Source organism: Macaca nemestrina, chromosome 1, assembly GCF_043159975.1.
Source record: "Macaca nemestrina isolate mMacNem1 chromosome 1, mMacNem.hap1, whole genome shotgun sequence".
Classification (NCBI taxonomy): Eukaryota; Metazoa; Chordata; class Mammalia; order Primates; family Cercopithecidae; genus Macaca; species Macaca nemestrina.
The window spans coordinates 214276899-214289953 of record NC_092125.1 but is presented as its reverse complement, the minus strand read 5'-3'; the positions used below and the strand labels follow the sequence as shown (position 1 = coordinate 214289953).

Here is a 13055-nt window from a genome sequence, read left to right as displayed (position 1 = left end):
TGCGAGCTCTGGGAAGGCTGGGACCCAGAGTGAGAAAAGCCACGTTTCCTCTGTCTCCCAGGGAGCCACTGCTGGTGAGAATCCAGGCATGTTCTTTTAGGAACTGGGCCGCCCTGGCTGAAAATTCCTCTGAACCCATCATTCCTTTTGAACCTTACCTGTCAGGCCAGCTCCAGCTGCACCGAACAGCGAGGTCATGATGGCTATGCCGGCTGCTGAGCCCAGAGCCGCCGCCCCCGCGCTGCCAATAATCGTCGCTGCTCCAGCGGCAACAAGGGGCGCAGCTAGACCTCCGGTCACACCTGTGGGAAAAGCAGCAGTTTCAAGTGGGAGTAAAAATGTGGTGGCCGGGCGCGGTGGCTCACGCCTGTAATCCCAGCACTTTGGGACGCCGAGGCGGGCGGATCACGAGGTCAGGAGATCGAGACCATCCTGGCTAACATGGTGAAACCTCGTCTCTACTAAAAATACAAAAAATTAGCTGGGCATGCTGGCGGATGCCTGTAGTCCCAGCTACTTGGGAGGCTGAGACAGGAGAATGGCGTGAACCCGGGAGGCAGAGCTTGCAGTTAGCCGAGATCGCGCCACTGCACTCCAACCTGGGCGACAGAGCAAGACACTGTCTCAAAAAAAAAAAAAAAAAAAAAAAAATGTGTGGCTTGATGAGTTTTTACCCCTCAGCTACCTAATGCCTCCCATGGAAGCTTCTGACAGTGCTGATGAGCATACTGACTACTCACTGACTACCTACCGCATGCCAGGAGCCACCTCCCAGTTGAGCCCCTGCACTCTCCACTCTCACCCACAGCCTGGCATCATGTCTCTGTCTGCAAAACCCGGACCTGTGCCACCATCTCCAGCTGGACTCACCGATCACTGTTCCGCCTCCGACAGTCGCCAGGCCTATCAGGAGATAACGCTTCCATTTCCTCCGGTTTTCTTTCTTCTTCCGGGATGCCTCGGCCATTCTGAGGGAAAAGAGGGTGGTCTTTAGGGCCAGCTGTGCCCAGGATCCCTTGAGACATCCCCACCACACCAACCCTCAAACAGGGGCCAATGCTGGGTAGCTACTCTGCCACTCAGAGTAAGGGACCAAAGTCACCCTGAGCCCATTGATGGTTTAAAAAGCTGAAAACATTCTAAAACCCAGCCGAGGAATCTCAGTGCATGGGATGTACTACTTACCCAATGGATCCATCCTAACAGGGTTGCAATTTGAATAATAAAAAGACAAAAAAAATAATAATAATAGCAAGAGAAGCACAAAAAAGATCTTTAAACAGATGGACCCAGAAGAAGCACAAAATAGATAATCACAGACTCCGTCACCTCCCTCCTCCCCTCCCTTCTTCCCCACCCTGTCATCTGATCCCACCTCCCTCTGGGACATTTGGAAACCAATTTCCCTCAAAATGATCTTTTTGAAGATGGGAGACCTTGGCCTTGGAGCAGTAGCTAGACTTGTTCAGACTTGAAATGGAAATGCTAAAAAATTGAGCAAAAGGAAAACATTTAGAGTGAATTGGGGTCAGGTGAGCCCTGAGAACTGATGTTGTGAGCACTCAAGAGTCAGGAAGCCCAATTTTCCTATTGGACATTCAGCCTTCAGCCCCTTTGCTGCGGCTGGGACGGAGAGGTTATTAAGTGGGAACTCTGAACTGAGGTTGGAGTCTGAACAATAACTCAGTGTGGAGTGATAGCAAAGCATGGTGATAATCAAAGAAGAAAAATGGTTAATCTTTACTGAGGGCTTCTTACATCTCAGCCACTGGGCTTTGCACTTCACAGGGTTAATCTTATCCTAAGAAGCAGTATGGTTATTGTACCCATATTATAGATGAATTAAGGGATAACAGTCCCTACCTCCCCATGAACTGTGAGGCTCCAGTAATAGATTATCTGTAAAGCATTTAGCACAGTGGCAGGCACACTGCAAGGGCTCAGTGCAATCAGGGCTGATGTCATCACGATGCTGCATCTCCCCAAGCCTCAGTTTCCTCTTTCATCAAAAGGTGGATACTAATTTCTACCTCATAAAGTTGTTGGTTTGTAAGGATTAATTTCATTCCTTCTTCGTCCATTCAGTCAATAAAGTTATATTGAGAATGGATGATGTGCTGTGTTTTTGCATCTCTGTGAGCAGAAAAATGTATGTGCTCAACCAGTACCTGTTTCCTTCCCATCTCCCTCCTCATGAACCATACACTTCATTGAGAAATAGCTCCTTCTCCAGTCATCTAAAAGAAATGGGATTTGGCCAGGTATGGTGGCTCACACCTGTAACCCCAGCACTTTGGGAGGCCAAGGCAGGCGGATCACCTGAGGTCAGGAGTTTGAGACCAGCCTGGTCAATATGGTGAAACCCCACCTCTACTAAAAACACAAAAATTAGCCAGGCGTTGGGGCGGGCGCCTGTAATTCCGGCTATACAGGAGTCTGATGCAGGAGGATTACTTGAACCCGGGAGGAGGAGGTTGCAGTAAGCTGAGATCATACCACTGCACTCCAGCTTGGGAATAGAGTGAGACTATGTCTCAAAATAAATAAATAAATGCATACATACATACATACATACATACATACACAAAATGGGATTTCAGTTGGGCATCTGGGGACCTGCTGTGCTTTTTGGTTCCCTGCCAGTTCACCTCAACAGATTTTTTTCCTAAGCATCTCCTGGGTTTTGTAAAGCCCAGTGTTTCTCAGTCAATTCATTACACAGAAGCAGAAACCAATAGTAAAAATCTCTGTGCATATCATGATGCTGGTTTTCCACGATTGAAATTCACGTCATCGGTAGTGTGGGATGAGGCTGAACCACGTGCATCTAGCACAGTGGGAGGCAGGAGGGCCATCAAGATGGCGGGTTCTAATGTCAGGATTCAAACTCTGTGGATGTAGGCATGAATCCTAGCTCTGCTGTTGTAGTAGCTGTGTCACCATTCTCCACATATTTCGTTATCCCTCTTACAGAAAGATTATGCATCCCTGCCCTGTTGAACTGAGTGGCCATAGGACCAGCTTTAGCCAGTCAAATGTAGGTAGAGGTGATATGTGTCACTTCTGGCAGAATCTTTTTTTTTTCCCTTTCTTTTTTTGAGACAAGGTCCGGCTCTGTTGCCCAAGCTGGAGTGCAGTGGTGGGATCTTGGCTCACTGCAACCTCCACCTCTTAGGTTCAAGTGATCCTCCTGCCTCAGCCTCCCAAGTAGATGGGATTATAGATATGTGCCACCATGCTTGGCTAATTTTTGTATTTTTTGTAGACATGGGGTTTTGTCATGTTGCCCAGGCTGGTCTCAAACTCCTGGGGTCAAGTGATCCACCTGCCTCAGCCTCCCAAAGTGCTGGGACTACAGGTGTGAGCCACCATGCTGGGACAACTGGCAGAATCTTTAAAGTCGGTGCAGGAAAGTGATTCATCTTCTTTCTCTCTGCCCCAAAACCAGCAATAATCTAGATGGGGTCACTCTGTCAGCCTGGGACCCAGAACCAGGACAATGTGAATTCAAGCTACAGCCAATCTGCAGTGGACACACAGTCTGAACAAGAAATACATCTTTAATCCTGTAAGCTGCTGAGACTTATTTGGGGGGTCACTTGTTACGGCAGCAAAACCTAGCCTATCACCACAACAGACAGAACCACTTAATAACTTTGTGACTATGTACAAATTATTTGTCACATGAGTTTCCTCAACCAACAAATGGGGATAATAACAGTACTGAATTTCCAGGGGTATTGTGAGGACTAAATGAGACAGAGACACTGAGACATAGTGACTACCATCCTGTAATTATTCAATATGTTTATTGCTATTATCACTCTCTTCATTACTATTGTAATAATTTCCTCCTCAACACAGGCTGGCGATATACTTTGACCCTTAACTGCCTTAACCCTTAATTGATAACTCTTAATTCAGTTCGAAGTGGAAGGCTGAAGATTACTGACTTTCGGCAGAGTTCAAGGCCGAAGAAAACATTCAAGTTGCTGACGATACATGATGGGAATGTGCAACTAGACAGGCGATGTGGCACTGAGTCAGTGGCATCTTGATTCAACAAACACGGCCTGGAAATAGTCTGGAAATCTGGAGAAGAGGCGTTTGAGCTCAGCTCTGCCATGAACTTGCTGGATCATCTAATTTTTCTGAGTATTGATTTTCTCGCTTAGGAAATGTAACTATCAAACGACCCATGGACAGATGATGAGATGGCACACTGCAGTGGCCAATGCCAAGTATTAATAGAAAAATCTAACCATGACTACCTGCCTCTCTCTCCTCTTCCCTCCTTGCCTGCCTGGTTGCCTTCAGGACACTGTCATCTCTCCCCACTGTGACACTTACGCCCTCTGTGTCCTGACCCTTCTCTCCCCCTCTAGCTTCAACACTAATCACTTCCTCACTGACACATCACCCTTGGAAATACTGAGCTGCCTCCAGTCACCTTCTGGTCCCTGGCCATCAAGGACCTCCCCGCCTTCCTGTGACTAGTTCAACATTACTCAACTTTCAGGAGTCAGCCGAGGTGGGACACATCCTCCGGAAAGACTGGCCAAAACCCCAAGGTTGCTGAGATGCCCTGACTCTGGGCCCCCTAGACCTGTGCCATATTATCCTGGAATTCTACACCAGTGATTTGCAGAGGGTGGGCATCAGAATCACCAGGGGGTACCTGTTAAAAACATAGCTTCCTGGGGCCGAATCTCTGGGTCTAAGGATAAAGATTCTGTATCGGTAACAAGCTCCTCCTCCAGGGATTCTGCTGTAACTCAAGTTTGAAAATTGCTGAGCTAAGTTCTCACAGCATGGACCAAGCCATTTCCAACTCCCCACCCTCAGCAGCTTGCCCTGGTCTTGGAAACTGAAGGGTACTCAGGAAATCTTTCTTGTAAAGAGCCTAATTATTCCAACAAGGATTGGAGGTGACCACCTTGTTGTGGTGATATACTCCCCAACTCACTGTCCACATCTCTGAAAACCAGGAAGGACTGTTGGCTAAATACAAATATATAGGCTGGGCATGGTGGCTCTTGCCCGTAATCCTAGCACTTTGGGAGGCTGTGGTGGGAGGATCCCTTGAGCCCAGGAGTTCCACACCAGCCTGGGCAACAGGGTGAAATCCTGTCCCTATAAAAATAAAAAAATTAGCCGGGCATGGTGGTGCATGCCTGTGGTCCACCCTACTTGGAAGGCTGAGGTGGGAGGATCGCTTGAGCCTGCGAGGTCAAGGCTGCAGTGAGCCACTGCTGCAGTGATCATGCCACTGCACTCCAGTCTGGGTGACAGAGTAAGACTCTGTCTCCCCCATCTCCCTGACAAAAAGTTTATAAGCATGTGTTGATTTGAAAAGAAGATATTTTTTCCTAAAGTTACTTGGCTAAGGCACTCTCTCCTAACATTCAGCTGAATGGCAAATCTATGTCCCTGTTTAAGTATTTGCACATTCTTAATAACTGTTTTGGGGGCCAGGCACAGTTGCTCGCACCTGTGGTCCCAGCGCTTTGGGAAGCCGAGGCAGGCGGATCATGAGGTCAGGAGATTGAGACCATTCTGGCTAACACAGTGAAACCCCGTCTCTACTAAAAATACAAAAAATTAGCCGGGCGTGGTGGCGGGCATCTGTAGTCTCAGCTGCTCAGGAGGCTGAAGCAGGAGAACAGCGTGAACCCGGGAGGCGGAGCTTGCAGTGAGCCGAGATTGTGCCACTGCGCTCCAGCCTGGGCGACAGAGTGAGACTTGGTCTCAAAAGAAAAAAAAATTGTTTTGTACATCAAATAGCTTTCTCAGGCATCGTTCATTATTGCAGCACTACACTCTTACAGTTACTTCAATTGTCTGATTGAATCTCAACACTGAAAGCAAAGGGGAGATGTTTGCTCTGAGTCACATTTACAACGCTAACACTCAGAGAACACCACGAAATCCGAATGACAGCCTTGCTCTCATCACTGACTGCCCGCTGATGAGACATTCAACGGTCACGTTGAAAAGAAAGACCTGAACCTGAGTTGCCGTTTCCATGTGAGCTGCCCAAAGACAAAGGCTGAAACCACATGCAGATGTGGGCCAAATCCCAGGCTGAAGGACGCCCGCATTTTCTGTCTCACAGAACCACACATCAGTCTTTCTGTCATCTTATCTCCCATGAGAGGGTGTTTCCTGTCCTTATCCTCACCACACCTTCTGTTTTTAAATCACTTTTTTTTTTTTTTGTGCTGACAGATAGAGATAGCTTATCACTGAGAGGTCTACACACACGTTCCTAGTAAAGGCCTGGATGGCCCCATAAAATCATTATCTTTCTTGTTTTCTTCAGAATAAAGGAGAAACCCTGCCACTGCCAGCCAGGTCTTGAGGGACACAGTGAGAGCCATTCAGACTGGACACGGTGGTCGAATCAGATGCTGCTGACCAGTCATGTGACCTAGGCTGAGTTATGCCACCCCTCTGACTTTATTTCTTTGTGAAACACTTAGGGGGCTGTTATGAGGATTGAGAGAGATGGCATCTTGTGCCTACATCTAGTAGGCATTCAAGAAAAATCTGATGCTGGCAACGTTCTTATGATGTGAGCAGTATCTTTACTAATTTATTTATTTTTAACTGTAATTTTTTTCTTTTTATGAGATGGAGTTTCACTCTTGTTGCCCAGGCTGGAGTACAATGGCATGATCTCGGCCCACTGCAACCTCCGTCTCCTGGGTTCAAGTGATTCTCCTGCCTCAGCCTCCCGAGTAGCTGGGATTACAGGCATGTGCCATCACATCCAGCTAATTTTTGTATTTTTAGTAGAGACGGGGTTTCACCATGTTGGTCAGGCTGGTCTCAAACTCCTGACCTCTTGTGATCCACCCGCCTCAGCCTCCCAAAGTGCTGGGATTAAGATGTGAGCCATTGCAGCTGGCCTATGTGAGCAGTATCAACCCCAGCAGCTCATTAGCTCACATCTGCTGAGACTCTACTATGTGCCAAGCACGGGTCCCAGCTTTTGATATGTGTTAAGTAATTTAATCCTCTCAACAACGCTATGACAGCGATACTACCATTATCGTCATGTAAGAGACGAAGAAACGAGGCACAGAGAGGAGAGGTGAAGTCACTAAACAAGTGAGGGAAGCTGGGTGGCCTTAGGGCTCAGACGGGGACCCAGGAGCAGAGGGGTGGGATGGGTGGGACGTCACACTCTAGACCTCAGCTGCAAAGAGTCACCTTGGTGGGCCTAGTAAGGAACTCACCTCCCAGAAACACAAAATCTTACAGTCAAAAGAAATCTACATATCATTCAATCCCTTAATTGTTTAGGTAAACAACGAAAATGTGTGCTGGTGTCCACGGAGGGAAAGCCACGTGCCCAAGGCCACACAGAGGGTTAGAAGCAGAATCAAACCGAGAGCCAGGTCTCCTGGCTGAACAGTTGCTATGACTTCCCTGGGTCTCAGATCCTTCCAGAGACCACAGAATCTGAGAGGTCTCCAAAGTCCCTAACATTGCATCAACAATTACATGTGTGAAGCCTTTTTCCGGGGAAAGGGTCTACACATAGACTGCAATAGGATCTATAATAGTCTATAAAAGGGTCTGTAATAACACAATTAGAACAGTATTATTAACAACAACAAATAATATTTATGAACTAGTTACTCTGTCCCAGGCTCACCTGAAACACTTCACATATATATGAACTCATTTAGGCCTCACAAGAACCCTGTGAGGAGGGCGCTACTATTATACCCATTTTACAGGTGAGGAAGTTGAAGCTCAGAGAAGTTAAATAATGCCCAAGCTCACGTGGCTGGTAAGTGGCAGAACTGGCCTGTGTTAGACCTTCTGGTTTATATCTTCCCTGACCGGGCATTACTGGTATTATCAGAACAAATCACTCCGGGTAATACATTTCTCTCTGATAATAAGATTTCCAAATAATAACTGAGAGGTTCCTTTAATTTCAAGGCATATAAGATCCTATAAATTCCCGACATATCCAAAGAACCTAGGATGCCCTCGTGATTATGGTAATTGGCATGGATCCAGGTATTTCTATACTGACCCAACTCTAGGGGTCAAAGCTAGTATGTCTACAGGTTATTTCAACAAACCAAGTTTCCCCCTTTCTCAAGGAAATACCCCTTGTCTTTGCTCTACTAACTGTGGCATGAGGGTGGCTCTGGGTGTCAATTTGGCTTTAGGATTAAATTCTCAGGCGGGCTGACCTGGTGTAACCTGGCTGGTCAAAGAACACCCCCACAACTGAAACAAAACCCAGAGCTGGGAGACGTGCCTGGTGCCAGGAGCCTATGATTAGGCTGTGACTGAAATCGATTTATTGCTCTGGGATTAGATCCTGTGTAAAGTGTCTGCAGAGAGCTGAGCTCCGGCCAAGTTACCAGGATTATTTCCTTCTACACACTCTTGACCATATATAGACAGCAAAACAACTCTACAACTGATGGGTCTGGGACATGTCAGGGAGGGGAGGACTCACATCTACCGAGTACTTGCTGTGTGCCAGCCCTGGGTCAGGCATTTTATAATGTGCAGATATTCATTCTTCCCAGTGATCCTGGGAGGGCACTATCCATATTCCTGTTTCATAGATAAGAATATTGCAGCTTAGAAAAGCAAGGCCACCTGCTCAATGTCAAGCAGTGGATAGGTATCAGAAAAGGAACTGAATCTAGGTCAATTGTGCCCTTGAACCAGGTGTCACAAGAGCCTGAGGTGGAACAGGGTGTCAGGGCCTCAGGATGTTAAAGTCACAGATTCAAGGCTCTTAGCAATCATTCATTTCATCTTTTCTTTTTTTTTTGAGACAAGAGTCTCACTCTGTCACCCATACTGGAGTGCAGTGGCACAATCTTGGCTCACTGCAACCTCCGCCTCCCTGGTTCAAGTGATTCTCCTGGCTCAGCCTCCCGAGTAGCTGGGATTACAGGTGCATGCCACCATGCCCGGCTAATTTTTGTATTTTTAGTAGAGACGGGGTTTTATCATGCTGGCTAGGCTGGTCTCGAACTCCTGACCTCAAGTGATCCGCCTGCCTCAGTGTACCAGAGTGCTGGGATTACAGGCGTAAGCCACCGTGTCTGGCCCATTTCATCTTTTCTTCTTGCAAATGAAGTCAGAGGCCCAGAGAGGGTAAGTAGCTTGCTAAGGCCACCCAGCGAGTCAGGGCTATAGCTGGGACTCTGTCCAGGGCTCCTTTTACCTCACTATACCATCTCTTAAAGGGAGAAGGGGACTCTGTTATCTGCAAAGTACACTGAAGTGGAGATCCTTGGATCCTGATGGGGGTCGCAGGGCTCTCTTACTCAGATTCCTCCTCTTTGATTTCCTTCAGGCTCTCCAGGAACGTCTCTTCAAGGACATCCAGCTCCTCCAAGGGCACCTGGAGCAGGGAGGTCATGTGGCACACGAGGACTCTGGCCCGGGCATCATAGTGCCCTCGAAAGACAGAAACAACAGCAGAAAAGAATCAGTTTAGGTTTTAAGAACAGTGAGGTTAGCAGTGTAACTGATAAAACCCACACTGGAAACAGCCTAAATGTACAACTCCATGGGAGCCAGTCAATGAAAGAAAATGACACAGTTACCTGGACAGAATACTACACAACTATTAAAATATTCAGCAAAAGCAAGGTGGGACTGGGTGCAGTGGCTCACTCCTGTAATCCCCGCACTTTGGGAGGCTGAGACAGGCAGATTGCTTGAGTCCAGGAGTTCAAGACCAGCCTGGGCAACATAGTGAGACCGCCCCCGACCTCTACAAAAAAATACAAAAATTAGCCAGGCATTGTAGTGAGTGCCTGTGGTCCTAGCTACTCAGGGGGCTGACGCAGGAGGATCTCTTGAGCCTAGGAGGTTGAGGCTGCAGTGAGCCGTGATCATGCCACTGCACTCCAGCCTGGGTGACAGAGTGAGACCCTGTCTCAAAAAAGAAAAAAGGAAGGTGGTATTTCTCACCAGTCAAATAAGCAAAGATCAGTTTTTAAAATTTCACAGCTGTGAAGGAGATGATAAAAATGGGTGCTCAATGGGTGCTCAAAGACATTGCTGGTGGAAGTATGCACTGGTATAAACGTTCTGGAGGGCAACTGGACAACACATATCAAAAACTTAAAAAAATACATCCCCTTTGCCCCAGGAATTCCATTTCTGGAATTTTAATCTTAAGAAAACAACCGTAAATGCAGACGATTTGTAGTAAATAAAGGCACTATGCTGTATTTATAATATGAAATTGGAAACAACCTGGAGATTTCCAACATCAGGAAATTAGTTATAAACCACACCTATCCAGCTGAAAACCATGGGGCCATAAAAAATGATTCCCAAGAAAAGTATGTCATAACTTTCAAAAATAAGTTCTTACCCAGAAGAATTTATGGCTAAGAGAATTTATGGCTAAGTGGTGGTACATGTCTATAATCCCAGGCACTTTGGGAGCTGACATGGGAGGATCACTTGAGCTCAGGAGCTCCAGATTAGCCTGGGCAACATAGCAAGATCCCATCTCAATAATTTAAAAAAATAAAAATAAAAAAGAGACAGTTCTGTTTGGATATATAAATAAAGAAAAAGGAAAATAAATGCTTATACAATGAAACAAAATTTTTAATGCATAGAAGATGGACTGGATAACATGTCATGAGGTCCCAACTAAGAAACAAAACAAAAAACAAATACCGCACAGGAAAAAAAAAAATGAAGGAGGCCGGGTGCCTGTAATCCTAGCACTTTGGGACACTGAGGTAGGCAGATCACTTGAAGCCAGGAGTTCGAGACCAGCCTGGCCAACATGGTGAAACCCCATCTCTACTAAAAATACAAAAATTAGCCAGGCGTGGTGGGGGGCGCCTGCAATTTCCAGCAACTTGGGAGGCTGAGGCGTGAGCCACTGCGCCTGGCTGACAATTCAAATTTAGTATCTTATGGTTCTGAAGGCCAGATATTCTAAAATCACAGTGTTAGCAAGGAGAGAATCTGTTTTCTTGCTTTTCCCAGCCTGTTTTCCTTGGCTTGTGGCCCCTCCCTCCAATCACTCCAGCCTCTGCTCCCATGGTCACATCTCCTACTCTGACTTAGATCCTCCTGTTTTCCTCTTACAAAGACCTTGTGATTGCATTAGGCCTATCTGGAAAGCCCAGGATTGTCTCCCCATCCCAAGATGCTTAATGTAATCACACCTGCAAAGTCCCTTTTGCCATGTAGGGTAACATATTCAGTTGCCAGGGATTTGGATGTGAACATCTTTAGGGGCCATTATTCTATCACTTAACCCTTGACCTGGCTCAACCATCACCTCCTCTCTGAACCCTCTCTGCATAATTCCTTCTTTTGGGGGTCTCTGATGACTTATACAGGCCTCTCTCTCAGTATCTTCCCCATTTGATTGTACTCATCATATCTTAGTAGACTGTAAGCTTAGTCATCTGTTTTTCCAACCCCTGTACCTACCTGGGGTGTGACACTTAGTAAGAACTCAAAAAATGTTTACACAGTGAATGAACCAATGAATAAACTCTTCTGATTTTTAGGTCAAATTCTCTGTGACTCAAGTACTATGACAGGCTTCCAAATTGAATCTTTTTGACAGAGAAAGTCACAAGGACCTGGCATTCAGCTACTCCGCACTCATCTTCCCGTGTGCCCTGGCCCTGTGAAGACACGAATTGTCTAAAACGCTAATTCCCCAGTCCAGCTGCCTATCAGCATGACCTGAGAAGCTTGCCAAAAATAGAGTTTCCTGAGTTCTGGTATAGGGGACCCTCTTTTCCCATTTACCATGATGCAGTCTCTGAAGTCTTGAAGTTTGAGGTTTCAGCTTCTACAAAAGAAATCAGTTCCTTCCTTGACCCAGGGTCCCCAGAGTGGAACAGGGTCTCTCGGGGCTGCCCTGCTGTCTCCCGGGATGAGGAGCTGTCTACGTGCTGGAGACAGACACCACGTGCTGTGGCTTGGGGTTATTAGGTTCAGCAAACTTCACAGAAAAAAGGAGTTCCTTGCTTTCCCCATAGGAACAAAGACTACTGTGCCCACGTGATAATCGGGTTGTAGAAACCAAGCTTTGGCTCTGATGATTAATTGGTGGCAATGATAATTAGTTGCTAATACATACTCCACTGGTCAAGGCTGCAGTGAGTCACCTTCTAGCATGCAGGCTGCCGGGTGCACGTATGATTAACACTCCTGTGGTAATCTCAGGCACGGGGCTTTGTATCTTAGCCTTGTGTACAGGTCATTTCAAGGACTTGGTGGCTGGGATGCTGGTTCGTAGTTCAAGGCATGTTCCTTCTGGAAGCTCTAGGAGCGAATCTCCTCGTCTAGAAGGCAGTAGGGAGGGGCAGAGTCCTGGGCTACCCAGGATACTGACATTCTCTGGCCCAGGCTCTACTGCCAACATGCCAGGGGGCCAACTTGCTCCTTGAGAGCCAGTCCCAATAAAAGGTGCCCCATAGGCCAGGCGCGGTGGCTCACGCCTGTGCCTAGAATTCCAGCACTTTGGGAGGCCGAGGCGGGCCAATCACTTGAGGTCAGGAGTTCAAGACCAGCATGGCCAATATGGTGAAACTCCTTCTCGACTAAAAAATGCAAAAATTAGCCGGGTGTGGTGGCGCACATTTGTAATCCCAGCTACTTGGGAGACTGAGGCAGGAGAATTGCTTGAACCTGGGAGGCAGAGGTTACAGTGAGCCAAGATCATGCCACTGTACTCCAGCCTGGGCAACAGAGGGAGGCTCCGTCTCAAAAACAAAATAAAATAAAATAAAATAAATAATAAAAAAGTGCTCCATCCACCCTGGGGCTCAGACCACAAGCCTGGGCATTGTTCTTACTTCTTGTTTCCCTGTCCCGACATCCACCCCACCAGCTGATGCTGACTGCTACACCTGCAAAACATAGATCCTGAGTCTGACCACTTCACTCCATCTCCACTGCCACCACCACAGCCATCGCTCTCCAACCACCAGCCGCCTCACCACTTTCTTATCTTCCACTCTTGCCTCTGCACTCCATTTGCCAAACGGCAGCCACTGAGCTTCTTTAAAGTC

General features: G+C 47.1%; 1 protein-coding gene across 4 annotated transcripts in view; it reads right to left on the bottom strand.

Moving 5' to 3' along the window:
• LOC105483105 (transmembrane and coiled-coil domains 4) overlaps window positions 1-13055 on the bottom strand; it is a 122464-nt gene that overhangs the window by 65720 nt on the left and 43689 nt on the right. For all 4 annotated transcript variants that reach the window (XM_071099359.1, XM_011743751.3, XM_011743752.3 and 1 more), the window contains exons 6-8: window positions 9315-9447; window positions 871-968; window positions 159-302 (exon numbers count right to left, since the gene is read on the bottom strand). In XM_071099359.1, coding sequence (XP_070955460.1) covers window positions 159-302; window positions 871-968; window positions 9315-9447 — 375 coding nt within the window. The remainder of the gene's footprint in view (window positions 1-158; window positions 303-870; window positions 969-9314; window positions 9448-13055) is intronic.